This window comes from Astatotilapia calliptera, chromosome 5 (genome assembly GCF_964374335.1).
Source record: "Astatotilapia calliptera chromosome 5, fAstCal68.1, whole genome shotgun sequence".
In the NCBI taxonomy this organism is placed as follows: Eukaryota; Metazoa; Chordata; class Actinopteri; order Cichliformes; family Cichlidae; genus Astatotilapia; species Astatotilapia calliptera.
Genome location: NC_137426.1, coordinates 12,324,649 through 12,350,821, shown reverse-complemented (window position 1 = coordinate 12,350,821; position 26,173 = coordinate 12,324,649). Strand labels below are relative to the sequence as shown.

Below are 26,173 nucleotides of genomic sequence, written 5' to 3'. Positions count from 1 at the left end.
TTAATAAATTATATGCTGTTTCATTTTTGCCTTTCCTACCTCACCTGCAACCAAACATTACACTTCTTTTTGCATCCCTTTTTCTCCAGACATTATTCTCATTTTCTCAAATGAATGGAGCACCAGAGAGAGTGGGGGAGGAGTGGGGGATCCCTTTAGATCTTACCCAGATGTGTCCTTTAATCCTGTAATTAGCTGCAATTACGGTAATAGATACAAGAGATGGAGTGATCATATTTGCACACTGATTAATTTCTGTAATCTTGCTGTATGGTAAGAACTATGTCTTCTGGTCAGATTTCAACTTGCTCACTGAATGCTTTATCTCTCTCTCACACTTCTGCCTTCCTTCTTCCCATTCTCCTTATCTCTCTGCACCATTTCCCACCTCCACAAAGCTACCCTGAGCCCACCCCCCAGTTTTTCTCCATACTCCTCAATCCCCTCTTTGTCCTAGGTGTAATTCATCTGGTTTCTATCCTGAAAAGGACGCAGAGGGGAAAAAAGGAACACACAAGAGACAACAGAACAGAATAGGACACAACAAGAGGCCCTTTAGATGTTGCAGATGATGCCTTTAATCCTGTCAATAGCTGCAATTATAGTAATTATCTCTAATAGCAGCGCATTATGTTGAGGCTCTGATATGTTTAACAGATGATGCTGAGTCGTGCCGCCTCTACCAGGCAGAGAGGGCAGAGAGCTTAGATTGGTGTTGATTTCATTAATATCAAACAAGGTGAAACTGATGATGGTCCCAAGGAGGTTCATAGACTGAGGACATTTTTGTTTTGTTTTGTTTTTTCAGGCTCTGGGTTGAGGTCTAATGGAAGTGTCAGACATGGTACTAAGGGGTCTTTTAGAGGTGTAGAATGAGAGAAGAGACTGGAGATTGATGGTAGTAAATATAAGGGGTTTGAGAGAAAATAGGGATAATTATATCTTTGGAAGATGCTCTCAAAATAAGATTTGCCTTCTGTGTTACAAGATGTGTAAATCTGCAAGACAAGAGGAATAATCTACAGCTAAAATATACAATACGTTAGTTACTAATCTAACCTACAGCAACCCAGCTTTATAACTGTAACATCTGTTTAGTGTGTGCTTAATATTTACAGATTTTACAACTAACTACAAAAATTAAGCTGTTCTGGATGCAGCTTGAAAGATGACTTTCTAATTTGCACAGCAAATATTCTACCTTTTTTAGTGAAAATTTTTTTTAACTATCTGTGAAAATAAATTCTGTATAGGTTATAAAGACAAAAGCCAGTGTTGTTGTCTGTGGCAGAACAAAGCTCCTGGTTACTAGATTTATGGATGAAATAACTACCTTTTCTGATGGATTTATAGTCTTTATTAATTATAGTTAAGGAGACAATAAGTCAGGCTATACTTTTCTCAGTTTCTCAGTCAGTATTATCCCACATCTCTTCTAAATATATATTTTTAAAAGACTGACACTGGTCTGAACACACGTGGATCAGTCATTTAAATGTGGACCTTCACTAATTGGCGGGCTATGTAACAGTCGTTACATCTATCCTTTATTCACAGTTTATGGATTATACACTTTAAAGTCCTCATACACTTAATACACACATGTGGAGACTAGTTGGTCTTTTTTAAAGCAACATCTCTTTCCTTGGTAGCTCATTCTCTCCCTCTTTCAGACGCGCACACAAGCGCCCTTCCAGGTCTTGATGTGAGGTAGCTCCTTGATGCAGTGATATAAGAGGCAGACAACAGACCAAGAACGGGTCAATAATTCATTAGATAGAGGACTCAACTTCAACCCAAATAAACGTACACACACACACACACACACACACACACACACACACACACACACACACACACACACACGCACGCACGCACACCTATCTCACTCAGTTCCAACCACTGTATAAAAGACTGTCAAAGAATAAGTCTTTCTCCCACTTTGTCTTGCGACTTAGACTTTCTACTTTCCCTTTATGATTTACATTTAATCCTGAATTTATGGTCATATATGTCAATTATTCGTGGATGAAACTATATTTGATATAAATATGAACTGTCAGTGGTTAGAGAGAAAACACTGTTCTTGTGTTTCCCTGTATCACCTAGTTTTAAAAATAAGACCATATGAATGAAAAACAAACAAGACATCCGGCTAAAAAGTTTTTTTTTAATTATTGCATTTTTTTCTCCTATATGGCACTTGGGAGCAGAAGAATGCACAAGGCACAGGTGTGATGGTTAGTACCATTGCCTTGTAGCAATAAAGTCCTGGTTTTGAATCCATTTGCGGAGTTAGAACGTTCCAGGTACACCAGCTTCCTCCCACAGTCCAAAGACATTAAACCCTTTGTATTTAGACTGGAGTGTCACTGAAGTTCATATAAGTTTAAAGGCAAATGAACAAATACGTACTGACAAGTTTGCCTAATGCACAATCATGCACCCCTCTGTCACTATAAAACACAAAAGCACAACCACAGACTCAGAACGTGCCTGCATGATTTTTGTAAAGATCCGATACTCTAGAAAATGTTGTCATGCATTAAAAAAAAGAATTGCTTTTTTACTAATTGCTGTGTTTCATACGTTTAATCATTAAAGCATCTTAATATAGGAGACAGGGAAAGACATATAGTGGTATTTCAGCAGGACTCTGCAAACCAGCACTAAGCCACCGATCCCTACACATTTACTCTTCTTTTGGGGTACTTTTGTGCAGTACCTTGTACTTCAGTATACACTATGCACAGTGGTTAGAATAATTTGAAACTGTTACATCACTACAAGTTTTTCACCTTTCCATAATTCTGTTACAATATTACTGTGGTGTGCCCAATTACATCTGTATTTGTTATTTTTTGTGTTTGATGTTTTGTAAGCAACTGGATGTTTCCTTCCTCCCTCCCTTGCTTTCGTCCTTCCTTCAATCTATCTACCCGTGCATCTGCTCATTTTTATAACTCCCATTGATGTTCTTTGAAGTCTTTCACTGACCTCATACAATTTGATGATTCCATTGGTCTCGTTGGGAGCTTTCCACTGCATGAAGATCTTTTCTTCATATGGCGTATTCTGCAGAGATTCCATAGGCACTGATCCAGGAACTGAAAAGACACCAAGTACATAAAGTATAATAATACATTACAACACAAATATGTACTCATATCTGAAGAATGTACATAAAATTATATTCAAATAACTGGTTCACAAACATATGTATGTGACAAAAGTATTAATAAAGTATAGGTATTACAGCAGAGATTATAAACTATTTTAGAAGTATGAAATGTATTTATAGTAATTATATTACAATATTACAATAAAATAAAAATGTTCATTGTTTTCTGACATTACCATCTAATTGTCAATCTCACTAAAATGTCTTAGGTTGTAAAGAAAGTCAACTTTCCAGAAAATGAATCCACACAATCATTGAGTCCATTTCTAATAATCCCCAAAAGAGCAGTTAGCACTCGAATACAGAGTACCAGTTGAAAAACACAAATTGAGATAGACATAAGCAAAAAGGCCGATGTGCAATGTAATGACTAAATAGCACATCTCGGGTTCAGTGACTCTAAATATTAAAGGGAGGGAGTAAAAAGAACTATGGAATCAGAATCAGAAGTAAAGAGAGGTATATTAAATTACACTAAATTACAGTTCAGCTTCTCATGATTTAATTAAATTTCTTGAGTCCAAAAGTTTCAAATGTCTCAGAAGGTAAAAATATTCAATTACCTGAAATTTAATTATAGGCTTTTTTCTCCCTTTGAGGCAGTGTGAGAAACACTGTTTGATCTGGAAAACTTGATAAATGGAGGACATTTGCAACTATTAGGTATGATAGGATATTTCACAATACTTCTTATAGTGTGAAAGAATGAAATATTTTGCTGACATGCAGCAATACCAGTCTATGTTAAAAGAATTCTTATTTTAAAAGAATTATTCTTTTAACATAGATATAGTCTCGTCCAGCGGATATTGATATTTTATCACATGAAAATGAGGACATAACGTCATACGTAATGTGATTTCCTGAGAAATGTGTCTTAATTAGCAGTTCAACATCAACTACGCATATTGAAAGTTTAACGACAACCTACGACTTTTAGGTATTGCCATATTATTGTGCAGCTCAGCGGTAATTTGTAAAATGAACCCAGTGTCATCCTAAGATGAATGGGAGACAGACAAGCTGTAATAATGTCATGTAGAGATACATCTTGAAGCACCCTGTAGTCAGTGAATAATGGAACAACTGCTGAGATTAAAAAAAAGACAGCAGCCACTGAGATTTTCTTGGGCTATGGGCAGATTTTCTGGCTCACTGCTGGGAACGCTACATCCAAATCAAACTCACTGGAATGAAAAGCCTCAAACATAAAATTTTATTAGCTTACAAAGTCAATTACCAATTCAATGTCAATGGACCAACTGTCTCTAGTAAGGGAGAAACTTTTATCTGTGTTAATGATTTGATTCAAAGTTCAGCAAGACGCGCATTTTGTGTATTTATCATTTAAGGATATTTTACAGTAAATGATCTCTTCTTCCAGACATTTGGTATCCATCCTGTTCTTTGATTGTGATGAACACATCTTTACTTTCAACCCTTAAGTTCAACTAAGATCAGTTGACTGTATTGACACTTGCTCAGAAGATGTGATTTCTTCTGGATTTATTAATCTCAAGGTGAATTAGTTTACTATCTGTTAGTCTATTATAAAGCAATGTCCTCAATGCTTTAGTTTTTAATTAATCAAAACTGTTTAATGATTGTGTTGTGAATTAAGAAATTCTGCCAATGGAATATTTGAATAACTGATGGACTAAATCTGATCACTGATCACAAATATTTTATTATGGACTGCAGTTTTTTTTTTGAAAAATAAAAACTGTGTTTCCGAACAGCTTGAGTACACTGCATTTCAAATCCAATGAGTTGGAGTGAAGTGAATGGTTATCGGTGTAAAAGGTTGTTAATCAAATTATAAACTGTGGGGTCAAAAGATACTGAGCAATGAGGATCCTGTCTGTACAGGAAAGCGCAGACAGGACTACTTGTGTACAAAGACAGTTGACTCATTAAAATCTACCTAGTAACAAGAGTGTGAGTGTATCAGTGGGGTTTTCAGGATGAGGCAGGCTTTCACATGTCTTCATGGAGGTACACAGACAGAGAAGAGGTGTCAGACATCTCATCTGGGAGTGAAGCTGTCAAACAGTCGAACTCACCAATTCACATAAAAGCAGAAACACGCAGTTACACACAGACACATGCACTAGACCCTTGAACACAATACTTACACACAGTTGCACGTACATACACTGAGGGGTGTGAATTGCTCTAAATGATAAGAAGAAAGAGACAGTGTGCCAGAAGGGACAACCAACTGCAATGTGCAAGAATTCATGTGTGCTTCTATGTGTGCATTTGTGTCTGTGTGCATACTTGTTACTCTTGGTTTGGAGACTTTAATCTCTTTCTCTAGTCTCATTTTAGGAAGCTAGTTCCCAAAACATAAATCAGTAAGCTTTGCTGCCAAGTCCTGCTTTTGTTTAGGTCAAGGACAGGATAAGGCCTTTAACTTCAGATTTTTCTTTCCACCTTTCATTTTTACTTCATGGCTACTTACTATTTACGTACATATATGAGTAGAGTTTTACAGTTTAGAGTAAAATGTCATATATATTTGTAATATTCTGGATATTTATAATTGAGCTTTTTGTATATATTAGAGTCATTTCTTAAATTTTGTAACTTTGTAATATATTGTATTATTTATTTTAGTCCAGTCTGTTACTGTTCTTATGGTCTTGGAGCAACTGACACTACAACGTTTTCTTAGGGATTATTAAAGTATTCTGAATCTGATTCTGATCATTTATTGTATGTTGACCTTAATTCTGATTGATCTTGGATGAACATAATGTTGGCTTACATAAAAGTTAAGCTTGTGTTGGTTTTGGACTCACTGTAAGTCATTGTGAATAGCAGTGTTGGGTAAATGCCTGTGCGGTAAGGCAGAAATGAGTCTGACAACTGCAGGACTCTTTTACAGTTGCCTCAGTCTGATGCCCCTCAACTGAAAAAAAGCATTTTGGAAAAAAAATTCTGCAAAGTTCCGCCATTTACAGCCACAAATTGAATCTAACAAAGATGGATGTGCCACAGCTAGTTCTTTTACACTTGAGAATTGGCTGCCATTATCCATCTCTCTCTATAACATCCAACAGTTTAAGGAAAACCCACAGTATGGGAAGTTTCCAACCTTTTCTGCTATTTTTAAAGCCATAAAACAGTGACATGACAAACACAACAAAGACCAGTCCTTCTGAGGTTGAAAGGGTTATATTTAAAAACTCCACACTTATCCACATTTCAATGCCCAATATTTAAAAATATTAAAGTTATTTTGTTGTTTTGGCCCCTTTTTGGCTGTTAGAAGATTAAAAGAATTTCCTACATTTCCTACAAAACATTTCCTAAAAATATACTTAAATGAAAGGGTGGCTGTGTTGCAATAAATGAAATTTATTGCAACACAGCTGCTCACACCTATAGGTTATTAAATACAGATATTTGTGTTATTATTTCTTATATGAGAAAATAACAGGTTAGAGGATAATGTAACAAAAGTATGACCATTTATCGGTTACATTAAAAATTATGGCTCATGACTCCAAACCTCAGAGTTAATGTTTTATACCTTAAAAACCCCCAAAGATCAGAGCACAACAATGGCACATGGAAAAATAACAAAGATTATTGGAAACTATTTTTTCACTAAAATTCATTCACAAAGTATTCTGACTCACAGCTACTGAGATGCACAACAGAAAGCACACAGACTAGTAAACTATCAGACAAGTCTGACAGGAATATTTTGATTAGTAATTCTGAGGTGTTGATTAAGGGCCCAGCCTGTGGAGCATATCAAATTACCCTAACAAAGAAATGCAATTAATTGCTGCCATTTTTATTCAACACCTTATCACTCACTTCTGTGTCTGTGTGTGCACTCTCATCTTTTATGATGCACAGTGTCTACCTGAAAATCGTTGGATGTTTGTGTGGTACTTCTGTGTGTTGTCTCTGCGGTCTGTGTATGTGCACGTGTGTATACCAGATTTGCATATCTGTGTGGGGACCACAATTGAAAGTTCACTATACTTGTGGGGACCAACAGCCTTTATGAAGACAAAATCCCCATCCCCACAGGTTTGAAGGAATTTTTGGAAACTCAAAATGTAGTTTTAGTGTCAAAGTTACAGTTAGGTTTGGGTCAGGGTCAGGCATTCATTTTTGATGGTTTTTGTTAGGGGTAAGCGACTATGGAAAGCGTTATGTCAATTAGATGTCCCCACAAAGATATGAAAACACAACTGTGTGTGTGAATGCACGTGAGGAGCCTTCTGTTACTCACAGTGTGTACCATGACATCTGTGTATGCTGCTTTCCAGTGTGTGCATGACTCACATGACAAACCCCCGTATCTGCTGTGGTTTGCATGTGTTTGTGTGTTCCTGTGTACCTCGGGGGCTTGGACAGAAGAATACAGACTTCATTGAAAAGATAATGGCAGCTGTAACACATTAATCATAACTTGATTAAGTCCCATCATGCTGCAAGATGAATGGCCTGCTTTATTACGCCAGCAGCCCTCTCTTCTGTGTGTGCCCCTGTCTTGCCATCTCTCTCAATCTTTCTTTTGTATTCACATTTTTTGTCTCTTAACCCTCTCTTGCTTTCTAAGTTTGGCTCAAATTATCTTTATTGGCATGAAATAAATCTCTGCATTTTATCCCTGGCTTTCATTTGTCTTGCGCCCTTTATTATGCAACAGACCTGATTGTTTATATGAAAATTTTGACTTTTAATCTTTGTCAGTGTTTCATCTTGTAGCAGCTGTTTGCAAGAAAAAACTAATTTTAAAAATCCCTCTAAGTGATTTTGTGATTATCTCAACTATAACTATGTAAGAGTGAAGTAAATACTCTTGTAGTCATTATTCACTTTGAGCTATATTTTCCATAACAGTGCTTTCTTTTTGTTTTTAACATAAACAACTACATTTTTTTTCTTGCAGGGGGGGGGGGGGAATTATTTAGTGTTATGTAGTGTGTTTTTTTACATGTTGTTCAACACAGATGCTTAGCTTCCAGGGGAACAAATAAACTCATCTTGACAAATGGCAAACAAGCAAGGTTTACTAGCAGTAGTGCAGGATTCAGTTTTCATTGTGATACAAGGATTTAGGACAGATACATATTTGCAGTTATAATTAGAAACCACTCAGAAAGTACAAGGGCAAGATTTGAATCATTTGAAAAACTTCTTTTTGGCAATCAGACCACAAATAATCCCCTTCATTAAAGCCAATGTTTTATCCATGTGAAAATTCCTATTCCTATGTATACAGTGGGAAAAATAATTATTTGATTCCATCCTGAAGTTTTCTCACTTACAAAGAAATTAACTCTTTATTTAACTCTGTTTTTATGGTAGTTTCATTTTAGAGGAAAGAAGCAGAATAATGACCGAAATTTTTTTTTTTTTATTTGCTCTTACTTCAAAATAGCAGCTACAAACCCAGACACTAACAATGACTAAAAGTCATTATTGCCATATAAACAATCAGGTCTGTTATGTAATAAAAAGGCCAAAACAAATGAGAGCCAGGGATGAAATGCAGAGATTTATTTCATGCATGATAATCTGAACTGAATTAATACATTTCTTTTAAGAACAAACCGGCATAAAATTAAAATCAGTTCAATCCTTTGGAGGTAAACAAACTTAGCAGGGAATCAAATCAATATTTCCTCCACTGTATGCATCTAATCTATGGAATATTAAATGTTAAATGATTCCGTTAACATTTTATATACACAGTAGCGTCTCGTTAATTTTTTAACCTGATCTAAAGTTGTCAATAATGGTAAATACGATTATGCCAAAATACTCGTTCTATTGTCATGTAAAGATTTTGTCCTGTAGGATTAGAAAATTTGACTTTTACATCAAATAAAAGTATAAGAATGATTAAAAGCACATTAATGTAAATGCACTTCTACAACTTTAAACGTGCTCCGATAAACTGCCTTCCTGAAAAGTGAAGCTCTGAAGAAAACAAACAAAAAACAGAGCTGCTATCTTTTTTTCCTTCTACTCTGATCTTAAACAAGAACCGTACTGTGATGGTAACAGGATGATGTCATCTCAATTGCTGTCATTATAGTCTGTGTGAGGAGATCTTTCTCTTTAACAGTGGTTTGGATATTTGTGCACATATAAACAAAGGGATTTAAGGTTACCATATTTATTACCCGTTTGTCGTGTAGTCATTGGCACAACACCCGAATAGATGGAACTGTCAGGGGTGATCCTGGCTCAAGAGTTGGGTGTTCCTCTTGTAATCGGAAGGTTGCCGGTTCGAGCCCCAGCTCAGACAGTCTCGGTCGTTGTGTCCTTGGGCAAGACACTTCACCTACTGCCTACTGGTGTTGGCCAGAGGGGCCGATGGCGCGATATGGCAGCCTCGCCTCTGTCAGTCTGCCCCAGGGCAGCTGTGGCTACAACTGTAGCTTGCCTTCACCAGTGTATGAATGTGAGAGTGAATGAATAGCGGTATTGTAAAGCGCTTTGAGGGGTCCCGAAAAGCGCTATATAAATGCAATCCATTATTATTATCATTATAACTGTAGTACTATAGAATTAGTACCCATACACTCTTCCTCACTCTAAAAACAACATATTGTTTCTGTCCATCTCTCTTTCATTCAGATCCAGTTCACAGTCCTCAAACTGTAAATGTGGTGGATGTCAGAGCCGCCATAATATGATGCCCAAATGCCTTCTATGATCGCCTTTGACTCCTATGCATTACTGAGTTGAGGATGAAAATTATGGCTATACTAAAGACAGCCACACACCCACGAATACACTTACAAACAAAGTCCATAAGAGATGCTTAGAGATATTAACAGAGCTCTACTCACAAGCCCTTCTACTAATATTACAGAAATCAATGAGTAATAACTACCACTGTCACAGTAATCCAAGAAACACCGGGGTATAAAGATCAAGAATGTGTGCACAAACAGCTCCCCATATAGAAGACATCTGGACACTGAAATCAAGGAATCCTGCAAAGACATTAGAACATTAAGAGAGGAGCCGAAGAGCATTATGACAGCATTATGTCACTGGGACCCAAGGGGGACCCATGCAGACTCACAGATCCACTTAACAAGAACAACAAGATTTCCATAAGTGATGCTATAGAGAGTGCCAAACAAAGGATCACGTCTCTGGCCACCAGGCCAAAGAGATATACCAGAAAGGCAAGGGTCAACAGAATTCTTCCCTCTTTACAACATGTTTTTTTTTCTCCTGGGCATCACAGTAACCAGTAGGCAAGCACAGCTAAGAAAGAAACTGGAAACAGCACCAGAGGGTCAAAGTACCAGCTACTAGTTGATACAGTAATATACCTCTCTTAAGACCAGGGAGTCAATCTGAGGACCACCTGAATTGACTACAAGACAAGCTACAACTCAGCCAGTTGAGTCCTTCATCTGTAGGTCATTAGGTTTCCGGAGGGCAGGTTAGTGGACATGCAGGACAGTTACAAGTACCTAAGAAAGTAACGGACATTAAGAAAACTAACCAGGAACTAGAAAAGCAAAAGCAAAATGACACAGAAACTCTGATCATGGAAACACGTGAACGCTCCCTAAACACCAGATTGATAGAGGCCACAGCCAACAGGACTGAATATGGATTAGAAGTCCCGATGTGAGGTGGTCAAAAACAACAGGCACTTTAGGAACCGAGCTTGAGGAACACAAACATAGTAGTGATTAAGTTACTGCCCTGGCATGATGTGATGTAGTGGGAACCTGCCTCTGTTTGACAGTGAAAGGCAAGGTCCTAATTTTTATCTGCTTTAGTCTTATGTAGCTTTTAATAGTTTTATCTATATAGAGAATTTTAAGAAGTGATTTACATCTTGTGTACAGTGGCTGTAGTTATAGGCATCATTCTTGTTAAGTGAGATGATGGAAAACATTAGTATTACTTCATTACTCCGGTCATTGTACAGAACCTCTTTCTGCCGATCCTTTTATCAAGGAGCAATGGCTTTGATAAGCAATGCTTATCAAATAGCATATACAATACTGGATCGTAACTCTCTTTGAAAGGTAGCAATGTCATATTAGCTATTTTTAAAGAAAGTTTCACAAGTTGCCTCAGCAGTCTTGTTGTTGCTTCTTCTGTAATTGTTATTATAATTTGTAGACAACTTTAGGTTAGAAAGGCACATTTTGCAAAGTGCTTATAAATGGTAGTCCAGCCAGTTTATGAGAAAATCAGTATTCAAGCCAAATATAATCAAAGAGAGTAAACATGAAAAACCTTTATCTTCTTAGCAGCACGACAGTAAGAAACTGTTTTTCTTTTTCTACACTAATAGGTGTGTCAGCCTAATAGTGGTGGTCTCCTCACAGTGAGCTAAAGCTAAAACATTCATGACTTAATATGATTTGATAGACTGTGTGTATGTGCATGTTAATATGCTATAATCTGAAAGGTAAAACAATTAAAGAGGGCATTATTAAAATTGCTCTTATCCTGAGATTACTTTCACAAACTAGGAGAGCATGGTCCTTGTGAGTAAGCGAAAAGTAATTTCATGTCTTAATTGCAAATCCCCAAACACAGGCTCAAGTTTATTTCCATTTTATAGTATGAGCACAATAAAAAAATGGAAAACCATATATGTTTATGCATGTGCATGTGAGAGAGCAAAAGCTTCACTCACAGGAGCCCCAGCTCTATAAAGCTATTACCATACAAACAGTAATTAGCCTCCATGTGAACAATTGCTGTTCTGTTCCCTAATTACTGAATTACAACCAGGAGATTAACGATGGTTAAATAAAAAACAATTAAGAACAAAACAATTAAGCCTTTTTCCCCTACCCCCTCGAAGCCATTGGTACTCCCCAGTCATGTTAGTTTTTTTTATTTTAAGGGTTCAGGCAACTTATATTATCCGTGTGCTCGTCTAGCAAAGGTAGGAATTTCAGACTGAGATGTGATGTTCCCCAGAAGCTAAATTCAGAGAATATTAGTTATGAGATCAGGAGAAGAACAGTGAGCCCTGAGGAGGGCGGGAAAGAGATAAGAGATTTGGGATCATTAGAACAATGTTTTTATCCTGCTTATCAGGCACTGCTCTAATGCTATTCCACTTTATCGCAGGCATGTTGTTGAGAGAAATGTGAAGCATCAATGAATTATTACTAGCTATGGCGAGGGTATACACTATGTTCTGAATTAGTAGAACATGGAGCCCTCTAGAAAGAAAAGGAAGGAACAAGTTTAAAATGTGGTTGTTTAGAAATAACTCCTACCAAATAATGGATGCTTTTAGGCTCCAAAGTATGTACTATAAAAAAAAATCCTGTTCAAAAGTCTACTGCTAAGACATCCATGTTTATTGTGTAATTTGAACATGGCAAAGATCAAACCTGTGTGAGTGTATTTTTACTTTATTTGTAATTGTTGTTCTGTTTCCTTAATGCAGTCTCATGGATTACTTTACTTTCTGATTATTGCTGATATAAAAATTCTGTGTGACGTTTGTGAGTCTTATTATAAGCAGCCACATTAATAACTTTTGTTTGAAACAACTGTTTTACATTTGCGATTTATAACCTGGGAAACAAACAATCTGGGATCATGTTTTATTTGTCTTTACAGAATGCACCTGGTCTCTTCCTGTTAATAGGCTGTCCTATTAACAGACCTATTGTCAACCATTTATCTAACTTAAGGTTCAAATTTTCCTTGAAATAAAATCATGCTTATTTCTCCCAGGACAAAGTCAGAGGATTTGTCCCAGGAATAGCTGACTTCAGGCCTGGACTGGTAATCTAGCACACCGAACACTTTCCCGGCAGGCTAACGCACTTTTGGACCAATAGGCTTCGTACTGGCTGTACAAGAACTGACAGCAGCCCATTCGTTCATTTTCATTACTGACACTGGATTGTCCCATCTCTTAATGCGACAGGCCACTCCCCTACATTTGCTGTGCACTCATGCACCATGTAGAAAACATTTTGTCAGGAAGAAGGGGCGAGAAGGTGGAGCTGGAAAGCTGAGAGAAAACAATAAAAAGAAACTACAATGAATGCAGCAAAATGTGTCAAATTGCACCATGAACAGTAGTACCAACAACAAGTAGTAAGCAGGCCTCACAGACACAGGAGGTTGCTGCTGCTAGCACCATTCAGGTAAAATGAATGGCTATGACCATGAGCCGTTGCTAATTTCTAACTTTTATTCATGCTGCTTTTAATTAATGTCACATGCTGCAGTGCAACTAAGAAATAACCCAACAACAACTGTACCAACCTGGTTAAATGCCAGTGCCCATTTCTTGTCCCCGTCCAGCCCTGCTGTCTGGTAATATGTTGGCTCAATATTACATTATAAAGTATGCTAATAAACATGCTTATACATTTTTCCAATCGGGGCTTTCACTCACCATCCTCCTCCGTCTGTTTGACTATCTCTTCACTCTCCTTGCTGCCCTCAGGGTTGGCCAGGACAAGCCGCAGCCTAACGGTCACAAATGGCCTCAGTCCCCTCAAAGTGTAATGTGATGATGTTTGGATTAATTCTTCAGCTACAAACTCCTGCTGGTTGAACACGTACTGGTACTGCACCTGGAAAGCACAAGAAGAAACATGGGAGATTTTGCTTTTTGGTTAACAATAATAGTGACAAATCCAGAGCTGCCCTCATGTAATATGCTTGGGAAATATTAATAAAATGATAACAATATAGTAAAAAAAAGTCAGGAGTCTGATGTCTGTGAAGGTTCTCAGTCATCCAGGTCATCCAGGTCATCGTAGTCATCGTGTTCACATTAGCAAATGTTAAGCTCACCCGAAACCTTGGCTGATTGTGACCTACACCCGTTTTCACACCTTGGCTCATGTGATTAGGTAGAGGATCATTAGGGGCTCCATTAGGAGGTACCTTCACAGGGCTTAAATCTGGGACTCTCCACCATTTGACCCTAGAACTGAGGAAGCTTCTCGGATGAGAGGTGAAACATCTTCAAGCAACTTCAAGAAGTCCAGACGCTTTTCTTCCCAAGCTCCTTAGACTCAGGGGTCTGATCTTTGTAGCATACAATAAGAGGATCTGGAGACTCACAGTTTGAGTCTACTAGGGGAAGGGTCAATGTAAATCAATGTCAATGTAAATGTTTCAATGGTAAAACATTTATTTCTATGTGGTCTCTATCAGGACGGCTATCCATAGGGGAAAAGGAGCTACTGAGTGATTCCGTGAGTAATGTGCGAATCGCCTCTGGGACGTCCTGTGTTTGACACCACTTTCCACCGCAATCATCAAAACATTAGATAAGGTCATATCTCTTGAAAGAATGTTCTATCCAAAGCATGGACAAAAACTGTGACAAGTCCTCAGGTCAGCTTTCGGCCAGTTACAACATGCATTCCCCTGCTCTCGTTCCCACATTTCCCATCTATCATCAAACTATCATAAAAAACAGAAAGATATGAAAAATAATAAAGTTAACTGGCAGTTGATTTTTTTTCCATAAACTCTGCTCCCGGTCCTTATTAATTCCACATAATACCCTAAAGGTGGAGAATAAATAATGGTTGTGCTTACCGTCAGATTGTAGCTGTGGCAGCGTGTCACAGCATACCCAAAAGTCTCCCATTGTACTGTCAGCTGGCGGGCTCTGACATCCACCACATTGACATTTTGAGGACCGTGAACTGGATCTGAATGAAACAGAGATGGACAGAAACAATAGCTTGTTCTTAGAGTGAGCTGGAGGAACAGCAGCCTCAAGCAAGGAAAGAGTGTATGGGTACTAATTCCATAGTACTACAGTTCCATCTATTTGACTTAAAAAGGGGGTAAAATACACTCCCTGGAAGATTTTGTTGGCTTCTAAACTACAGTTTGCAGGTCAACTCAATGCTGCTGATTTCAACCAAGTATTTTTTTTTAAATCAAGCTTGCAAGCTCTGGCATTTACCAGATTCAGTTAGTCAATTTATTCACTGACAATAATGGCAAGGAAATTATGACAGGCCATAAAAGGCTTTTAAAAGGTTCACAGGTCCTCACCTCTCATCTGTTAAATAACAGACATTCTGCCTCACCACTAGGCAGTGCTACGACATTACAAAGTTCAGATTCAGGGTATAATGACACAAGTCTTAATCTGCAGACATTAGGAGTTGCATTACTTCCTTTGCCATATGTGATACTCAGTCTCTCGCTCTCTCTCACTCACACACACATCCAGAGTGTCACTATAAAGGGCATTTAATTGATTACTTTTGCATTAATTACTTGTAGACCTTCCATAAGCACAACGTGGCAAACCTGTAAAATGTGAAAGAAATATTCAAACAAACACGTGTAAAATCACAAGCTTACACGAACAACAAGCAACAAGCTCAAATTGGCCCACCTACACCCATGCAGCAAAACAGCTACACACAACAACATATCCCCTCACAGTTTTGTTCTAGCCATATGTTGGGCTCTCATCCCCAGGTTTGTCTTTCACAACTGACTGCACACTAACAAGCTTGTTCAAACCAATCTTTCTTTCTGCCTAATTAGTTTCTATCAGCTAACGATGGCATCCAAAACAGGTCACTGTATAATTAGTGAAGCTATTAAGCATATTTCTCCAATCAAAATGAAAACCATTATTCTAGGTGAGGTTATCTCTAAAAATACACATATTGGAGAAATAATGAATAATCAAATTGATTATTTCAGATACTTGTCAGAAGAAAGAAACACAGCTAATGAATTTTTGGAATTTGAATATCCTTAACTATTATAACCAAGGATTTTACCCTCAGACTTTAAAGATGTAAGGTCAAAACATTTTACTTTTTGAAAATTAGAATGGATACTTAAGTGTAATTGAGTCAGACTTAAAAAAGAAGAAAAAAATATTTTTTTTGACTTTTCAGGTTTTTCCACAAAACATCTTATTAAAACTCTGCTTACTTGTTTAATTTAGAAAAGCCTATCAAAGTGAAGGCTAAGGTAATAACCTTTGGTCTGATACCAAACGACTGCATGAATGCATCTGAGCGCATTAGAAGATTGTTCAAACAAGCTTCTTAGTATAATGGGACAAGATTAGACCACAGCAGCATGGATAAGCCATCTTAGAGACCATCTTAGACATGAAACATATGTTACAGGACTTCTTGTTGATGACGTTTTATTACTGTTGTTTTTGTGACTTTGGGTGAGACTTTAGGCTCCCTGGGATGCTTTATGGTTTAAAGAGTCTCTGTTTCTACTTAAAAGACCAAAGCCTATGAAGTAATCTACTATTCCTGGATAAAACTGTGGCAGACTGACATTTGGCAGCCAAGAAAGCAGCAGGGGGAAGTAATATAACCAACTTATAGCCCAATCTTCAGGTCAGCACAGCAGGCAATATGCTTTCACACAGCCCACATACTGTCTGCAGAAAATGGGACTTTGCTACATCTGACTGAGACTAATGCAGATGGGCTGATGGGCTACTCGTGCTGTATTTGTATTTTATTGAAGAAAAAAAAATTTGCAGGTCAACGTGCAGCATTTGGGATACAAGGGCCGCCCACTTAAAGATAACTTGCTTTTTACCCAACAGGTGATAATCACTTGTCTATTTGTCAGCAGCAGGACATTTGGCAAAATTTCATGTGAATTTTCTTCAAATGTGTTTTGAAATGTAGTGTGATGACAAAGTCAGATCAAAAGTGAACAGTGATGCTCACCTTATTTCCCTATTTTCCACTGCATTAAATCAATATTATCTTTATTATGAGGTTGATGATAAGTTGAATCTGCCTCCTCATGGCTTCATGTCACAAGCTGTCTGAGAATGATTTTTAAACTAAAGCACAATGACTGTCCACTTAGAAACACACATGTTTATCCCATCTCCATCCTTTTTCCCCCCAAACTGATCTGTGAAGAACTCTGTATGTATGGAGAGGGCATGGTGGGGAGCAGAATAGACACAGGTGAGCCAGTTTGAACACAGATAAAAACAGAAGTAGCCAAGCTATGTGCAGAGCTGTGTAAATGTAATGACTTAAAAGTATTTTAATTGTTCAGCTGATCTGTCCACCTGTGTTGCTCTCTCACCCACATGCTATTGTGTGCTATATTTGTTTTTGTTTTTTTGTGTTTCGGCCAGATATTGTGCATTATCATCAATGCCACAGGGCGCCAATATGATCATGAGCTATGGAGTAAATCGCTCAACCCCTGTGGGAAGATTAAAGCTTTTATTATAGTCTGTTACAGACATGGACAGCTGGAGGCGTGATGGCCGAGTAGTCCTTCCTGTTCTACTTCTTTGATGTCCATCACCTGGGGTGCGTGCATGGTTTATAATGTAAAGTCTCCACAAACAAGTATGCACAGTCACAAAAAATTGTCAGACACACAAATGTCCATACTGACTGTGATGACGAATTTACATATATTTACTTGGACCTGGCAGAGTCGCAGATGCAAAAAGTATAATTAATCCTTGGGCTTCATCTCTATCATTACGTGAAGTTTCTCATTCTATGGTCAAATAAGCCTAAATTTAAAATAGAACACATTTAAGTGACAAATATACTACATAATTAGCTTTTGTTTGCGGAACAGGTTGATCAAAATCCTGGATAGTTGTTCATTCAAACAGCCACTCAGGTTGCTGACATCTGCTAGAAGCATACAGGACTGCAAACACACTTTTCCTAAGTCTGCTCCACAGTGCAGTGACCACATCACTGGTCGAATGATCTGCCTTTTAAAATGAAGGTATGTTTACTTGCCCTGAAATTAAGTTTTGATCTGATTCATGCTTAAGATATTTTTCCAACAAAGGTAATACTGCCCTGTTTCCACGCAGCTAGCCAATATTAGATAATTAAATGTCTTCTTGTCCCTCACATTTTAATGAGATTGCCCCAAACAAGCAGTTTTTTGCGCCATAGAATATAATAGCCCTTTATTGTCATTGTAGATGTACAATTAAATTGTAGGTGCTCCTCACCAACTGTGTCAGAATAAAATACAAATAGTAGACGGCAGGAATAAATGGAAAACAGGAGAAATATATACAAAAATAAGGGAAAGGCACACATTATAGAATAGCTGAAAACTGCTTGGAAGCAGTGCAAAGACTTGAGTGGGAAAGACTGAGTGGCCTGAGTGATTGGGGTAACTCAGACAATGGCTCAGATAGGTGGGGTGGGGTGGGCAGGGGTGTGGGTTGATAGTGTTTGTTAACAGTGTGAATGCCCCAGGGGAAGAACCTGTTTATGATCCTGGAGGTGTTGGACCTGATTGACCGGAGGCCCGATCAGAGGTCCAGGATATTCTTCCCCAGGACACAGAGGAAGTGCAGCCGCTGTTGGGCCTGCTTTACCAGGGCGTTGGTGTTGGGGGTTCAGGTGAGATCAGTGGAGATGTGGGTGCCGGGAAACCAGAACTTACTGAATTACACGAGTGGTTTCAGATGATGGAAAGAAACAAAGGACTTAATTGTATGACTTGCTGTTTTCAAACAACAGTCTTATGATCCATTCAGACCGAGAATGCCTAAAACAGTCTGTAATTTTCTCCTCTCTTTCTACTTTTCATTCAATATCAAGTAACTACACAATATCAAACTGGTGCTCTGTCAAAGACATCACTGTTTTTAGTTACTGAAATGCTGCTGTGGGTGCCGTTTATAAATCACAGGTGCCCATTACTTTACTTTTATTTTTTTCAAAATTTTCTTCTCATGCAGTGTAATTTAAATATTCATTTCCACTGCTGAATTGTTCTCTATGCCATATAACCATATACGACTGCAACAATGTAAACAGTAACAACAGACAAAATTTCCTCGAAATGATTAGGTAGTAAAATCTTTTCTGAAAAGTAGCCTCCAGTTGGAGACAAAACAAAGAAAGATGCTGTTTTAGATTTAAACTTTTCTATAGAGAACACATTTGAACTAACCTTTAAATATGCGTGCTTAAGCAGATCAAGTAGCGTACCTACAGGAAACGCACAATGTAATTCCTCAATTTCAAAGGCATAATCACTCACTCATTCAGAGAGAATTAAGTAATCAGGTTTCCCCAAGAAAAGCAATACATCAAAGCTTCCCTTACTGCAACGCCTATTGTTTCTAAATGCACCAAGAATACAGCACAGAAACAGCTAAAAAAACAAACCAAAAACAGCTCCACAAATCCCCCCTCACCAACTACCAGCCCTGACCACTTAATCCAGCAGTCTTTCAGTTTGGTATGATCTGAACTAATCTTTCAGATTATCCGTCTCATTCCTAGTTGGACCCGGATAAACAGATTCTTAACTTCTATTTATAAAAGAGAGAGAATTAGATTGTAATAGAATGGAAACAGAAAATTAGATCAAAGATTCCACCAGTGACCACTTCACTGCTTTATGAAATCTTACATTGTATTATATATTTATTATATATTTTGTTTTTCTTTACTGCTGTATACAGTGATTATGCTCAAATTTTACTTTAGATTATCATCCAGCTCTATTTCTTCTCTTTATAAACCAAAGTAAAGACGTGTGCTGTAAAGTTGTGGAGAAGGAATGCAGGGAAGACTGGGAGGAAACAAGTAGGAGAGCTTATTTGAATTATTACTTTGTTTACATCGTTAAGTTGATGATGGTGTCTCCCAGGCTGCCCTTGGTCATGACAAATGCCAGATTTGCCACATCATCCATCTGATTTATTCTCTCCTTCTGCCCTCTTCTCCACTCTTTCTTTACAATCACACTACTTATATATTCTTCTCTTTAACATCGGCTTTGCATCTCTTGTCGATGTTTCTGAAATCACCTCTGTGTCAAAGGATGATAGTGATGCAGGATGAAAAGAATCACTAAGAATCCAAAGTATAAATAAAAAAATAAAGACAAAAAAAAAAGATGTGTACAGTAACCGCTGAAAGAGGAAAATAAAGCACAAATTGACATATGGGATAAAAATAGAGGTCAGTTACACGCAAGAAGAACAATTGTATCACTCCACAGGGAGACAAACCCTGTACTGGGCAATGTTTCCACCCTCATTAATCAGGGCTGGTCAAGGGTTGGCATGTTAGCCATCACACACTGTGGAAGGGCATTGTAGATGGCACAGCTGGCACACAATGTGACAAGGCCAAACAGTGGGCCATGTTGCAGCCAGACATGGAGCCTCTTTCCCTATGGTGGACCAGAGAAGTAGTTCTTAATATTAAAAGGACTACAGAAGCTACCTTTAGCATTTTTCTTGTAGCTTAGCACTACAAAAAAATACATCTACTTTATAAAGAAAATTTGACTCCCATATCATAACACATCTACTATATGACTTGCATAATGAAGAGTTTAAATACATTGAATACAACAACTATCAAAAAGTCCTCTGATGCTGATATTGAGTAAACTATATTTCAAGGTGTTGTTGACTGTCCAAAAATGAGACAATTCAGCTGTAATTCATTTCTTTTAGCTGTGCTGGAAACTGGATAGTGTGGAAACTTGGAATATGTGAAATGCAAATAGAAGCTTGTCCCCATGACAGTTCTAGCCTACAATAATGCCAGAGGTTAAATGCAGGATCACCAAACTCAAGCTGTTTAGCACTTTTACTTTTCTTTGACTTTTCTACAACCCCAGCCTGAACTGTCTGTGATCATCTACACAAGAAGGACTAACAAGCACGCAAGCCAATGGATAATGCTAATGCCCAGCTGACTTAACTGGAGGTAGAGATAAAGTTGTTTTGCCTGTCTTTGAAAGTACTTAAGGGCCCATTGGATGTTTTGGCAGGTAGATATCTAGTTCAGGCAAGAGCCTAGTGAGGCATTGTGTTTTGGAGTGCCTTTCTGAATCTGATGAATGAGCAGCAGAAATAGAGCCATTAATCCAAAGACTTTAGGGAGCCGTTCCAGGGAGAAGAGGAGAGAAAAAGAAGAGAAGGAATGGAAATCAATCTTACTGCCCCCCATGCTTCCTGTCCTCCTCTCTTGTTCTCCTTTTCCTTTTGTTTTTGTATCATTCCTTTTCCACCTTTTGAGGATTTTCCTTTAATTAACTGTTTACTCCTAGTTGTACCTCGACCAGTTATTTTTTTCTGCATAGAATCTATAATCGATCAATAATAACTTTTTTCATCTTTTCTCCAAGATTTTCTTCCATTTGCCACTTCTGCTTTTCGTTCTGTATATTTTTTATAGTCACTTCCCTGTTTGTTCGACCACTTTTGCACTTGGTTATAAAAATTCTTATTCAGAAATCTGCTGTCTTCAAGGTCCAAGGGAAATATGTGTAATGAAAAATGCAAAACTATGCATCCCCTATGACAAAGGTTAGGGAAAGATCACGGTGCAGAACAAACTTTAGTCAAGTTATAGGTAGGGTGAGGACTAGTGAAATGCTAAACAGGTACTTCAGCTGATCTTAAACTTAAACTTGGCATACCATTCAGGTATAATCATATGCCTGATTCAAATAAATATAGTTCCTTCTATATCTGAAGTTTGTGTACCTCTATTAAATACATTTAGTTAGACACTTACGTTCTTGTCCATGCCAACTTCTATGATTATAGTAACTTTTATGTGATAAGGTGTAACAATTGTAATTTAACATATCAATATTGGCATTGAAAAAACTGGCAAGTATACATTCCTCCAGTACAAAGTCTCTGGATAGTGAGTTGAGGAGGACTGCTTGAAGTTTAGCACAGCTCACTACAAAAAAGTGTATAATTCTGAGCTTCTAAAGGAACATGTTCTTGTTGCAGCTCTACTGTACTTTCTTCTAATCAGTCTTCCTACATTAATTTGTTCCCCAAAGTCAAAAATCAGGCATCCGAAGAAATGAAGATGGGGCAGTGCAGACTAAGAAAACCATACACATCTTTTATTTTCATCACATATGGGCTACACACATTTCCTTAAAAGTACAAACAGCCAGTAAACAGCAACTGTGTCATGCTAGAAGATGCTATACTGTAGTTGAAATGGGTACTGCAATTAATTTTGTATATTTCATAAAGAAAAGCTTTTACTAATTGGCTTTGCTGGAACGACCTAAAGATTTCTGCTGGTATTTGTATATGTGCTGTTAGAAAGGACCTGTATGTCTCTGACTCTCTCTATGGCCTCTTATGCCTTCGATGCGGTTTGAATTTTTACTTCATTTTGTGTTTTTGATCCTCTTCTATATTCACACCTAAAAGGTTAAAAAATGACAAATGAGAGTGAAAGAAGAGTCAGTGTGAAAGTAAAATCATAGAGAGCTTCCCACTGAGAAAAGCATGGAAGGGACACTTTTCTGTGCCATGCTTCACATGCATGTGTTCTATGTGCAGTCAAAGTGTGGGTGAAGCAAAATGACATATCATGTTGAGCACACTAGCCAAAGGCTAGAAAATCAATTAATACAGCTGATTCTAAACACCTCAAACCACTACAAACTCACATGTGCATGCACACACTCACACACATGCACACGCACACAGTGGAGCACCCCTGAGGCTCTTATAGCTTCAGCATTATTTGTGACCAGGGATATGTTGCAGAGGCTGCACCTTTAATCTGCATCCTCACACCAATGAAATAAGAACCTAACCTCTACGTACACACACACACACACACACACACACACACACACACACACACACACACACACACACACACACACACACACAGTGAGAGAGCCAAGCTTTACTATGACCCCTTAAGGCAAACAAACAAGATCAGAAGAAAACATGGAGGCTTTCACCCTCCTCAAATCTAACATGTGCGTGTGTGTGTCGGTATGTACTGTGTAATCATGTGTATGAAAATAATGCTGTTTATTATAGTACATTTTATAGTATATAGCAAAAGCCCACCTCTTTTTGTGTGCATTTGTGTGAAGTGTTTACTGAGCTGTCAAAAATAAAGTACCTATTCATATAAATAGCATATATGGCCACTCATACGGACACACACACACACACACACACACACACACACACACACACAGAAACATCTTTACCCAAGCACTTAAGGACATACTTTGATTCACCTCATTAATAAAAAGCAAAAATGAAGTATGCAATATTTCAGCAGTGAAGTACCTCAATAGCACATCATAAAATTATCGACCTCTTAATCATGCCAGCTTTAGGAATGACATTAAACTGGCTCATTGCCTCAACACACACACACACACACACACACACACACACACACACACACACACACACACACACACACACACACACACACACACACACACATTTGTATGACCATCTGAGGGCATTTAATCCCACATACCTTTGAACCCTTAAATTTTAAGTTTAACCATTATGTCTTAAGCCATAAACTGCTCTTTTACATGGACCTGCCAAAATTTCTGTAATCTGATGATCTTAAACTCAGTCTGGTGCTCAAAAAACATCTGACATCTGACACATGCACTGTCTTAAGCAGACCCTCTAATCAGTGAAGGAAATTACTCTACACAGGTACAATTAATGTACAATTTAGATGCTGGGGAAACTCAAACATATATAAAGACAGATCCAACTCAACCCGAGCACACACAATAGCAGCAGCAGACAACATGACACCCTGTAGCTCTTTGTCTTTGATAAATTGGATTAAATTCACTAGTAGCAGATGCCTTTTAGTGGATTTTAATTACGCCTCCCTGCATGAAACCAACTACTGAAATTTAAACCATAACTCATAATATCTGAATTAAACTTGCAGTACAGCGAATTCACAAAGATTTTCTTTTTAAAAGATATAAAGAAACTTTTCATGTCTCAAAAGTCATCTGCAACTATTACAAGTCAAAAATAACTCAATAGCGCAATTAATTTTAAAGATGGATTCGGGTGCAAATGGTTACATAAGAGGTTAAAGTTAAGTTTAAGATAACATCATTTCAGTTTTATGCTGAAAATCAATAACTGTTTGTGTTCTCCTCGTTGCTGCCAAGTCCTCTTTTCTGTGCTTCCTACTACTTCTGAAAAATTAGCAAACAATCATAAATGACTGATACAGGATTGTTGCACACTTCTACCAAGGAACCAGTGCAATCCCCCATTTTATCCCATTCTCCGCTGAGCAAAGAAAGACTTTTTTCAAGTCTTTAAAGTCTTTAACCTTTAAATGTACAACAAATGTGACCTCAACTGTTCAAAAAGTCTTGAGCCACCACTCATTTCTACACATATTGCTGCTACGGATCAAGACTTACTCGAGGTCTTGGTGTGATGTGTGTCCTTAAAAAAATCTGAAACTGGAAAAGTGGAGGACAAAAGAAGAAGTGTCCCGAAAGTCATTTAAATCAGTGGCGCCAAGTCTTATAGAATGAATGAATCCTAATCATGAACTGTCAGAACACACAGCCAATACAGTAAAAGAACACGCAAGGGGAACCAGTCATGGACTGGTCTCCCCAGAGTCCAGACATCAACATTATTGAAGCAGTGTGGAATCATCTTAAAAGAGAATGGAACAAAAGGCAGCCAGCATTCAAAGAAGGGTTTTAAGATGCCTGGTGAACTATTCCTGAAGAACAAGTTGCAATAAAGGATGTCTAGAGTTCAGGCTGTGTTGAAAAATAAAGGTGCTCAAATTGGACAAAACCTGCTTTTGCCTTATATATTGTATTTCCATTTATGTTTACAGATGTTCCAATAAATCACTCCCATTTTCTTAGCAAATATAAAGAGGTTTAAGATGAGAACAAATGAGAACAAAATGTTCTTGAAGTCAAAAAGCATCATATGATACGGTAGCCGTGGAATGAGCACTACTGCGGCATCTTTCACTGTAAGCATTGTAATCCTTCAGCGGGACAGATACAGGATGAATGTATATTATTATGATATCAAAAGCCACAAGAAGAAGAATGCTCGGAGCCAACACTACGCAGTAATGTAATTCAAAATGGAGCAGAAAGAAAATCTATTTCGAATCCCGCTTTATTAATACCATTGCTGCCTACAGCCAGGAAAGGGACAATTGAGTTGTAGCAATTTGCAGAATGAGGGGGCCAGAGAGCGGAGGGAGAAAGAGAGGAATAAGAAGGAGGGGTGCTGAGACTGAGAAAGAGACCAAAAAAAGAGACTGTGAACAGATGGAAAGAGCAAGAAAAAAACTGAAAATTTAATAGGAAGACACTAAATAAACAAAATGAAATAAGTCGAGTTAAATGAGAGAAATGCGAAGTCAAAAAATAAAGGGACTGAAAAAGGAAAGACCCAAAACAAAGAAAGTGATACAGAGGAAAAGACAGAATGAGCTAGAGGGGACGAGAAAGAGATTTAAAGCAGCGACATAATGAGCCAGTTGATAGTGAGGCCTGAGGTTAAGCACCTGAAGCCAGCAAGTAATTGGCTGAGAATGACAGAGTGACAAGCAGAGAGATATAGGCTGTGACCTGGAAGGAGAGAGAAAGATGGAAGCAGAGAGATGGGGGTAGCTGTTGAATGTAAGATGAATACGTTCAACAGCTCCTCCCATCATTTTTTTTTTTAATTTGATTTTGGCTGGAAAAAGAGGAGGAAAGGCTGGGAAATCCTCGGGGGCCTATAATAAAAGCATGAATACAGCTACTCGTTACAATAATGTCACTCAGCCAATTATATCAGATTAAATTATAAAAGAAAATGTCTTTTACTTCAACTCCTCAGGAGAGTTTGAGATACTGTGGTGATACCTCCAGTGGGTCGTGTGTTGTAACTTCCCTTTGAAGATGGATCTTCTTTTTATTATTATTTTAAAAAATTCTTTCCCTTGATCACTAAAGAAAGATCCCCTGCAGGCTTTTAGAGCTGTGTTTTAAAGGAGGACTAGAGAGGTGGGACGTTTGAGTGTAAAGTGAGGGGGGATATAATTTAAAAAGTTTATCATGTGCTATTTTACAATGACAAAAATACACACAGCTAATGATAGGAGTATCTGAATGACCTTTCTCAGGAAGATGTCTAGACTGCTGGAGTAAAAGCCAAACCCCTTTCCAAGTTATCCAATATATAGTCAGGACAGCTTG

General features: G+C 37.9%; 1 protein-coding gene across 8 annotated transcripts in view; it reads right to left on the bottom strand.

Annotated features, from left to right (window-relative positions):
- Nucleotides 1–26,173, bottom strand: part of ptprt (protein tyrosine phosphatase receptor type T) — a 310,219-nt gene that overhangs the window by 156,372 nt on the left and 127,674 nt on the right. For all 8 annotated transcript variants that reach the window (XM_026167283.2, XM_080301696.1, XM_080301697.1 and 5 more), the window contains exons 9-11: nt 14,732–14,847; nt 13,572–13,752; nt 2,998–3,107 (exon numbers count right to left, since the gene is read on the bottom strand). In XM_026167283.2, the coding sequence (XP_026023068.1) occupies nt 2,998–3,107; nt 13,572–13,752; nt 14,732–14,847 (407 nt within the window). The remainder of the gene's footprint in view (nt 1–2,997; nt 3,108–13,571; nt 13,753–14,731; nt 14,848–26,173) is intronic.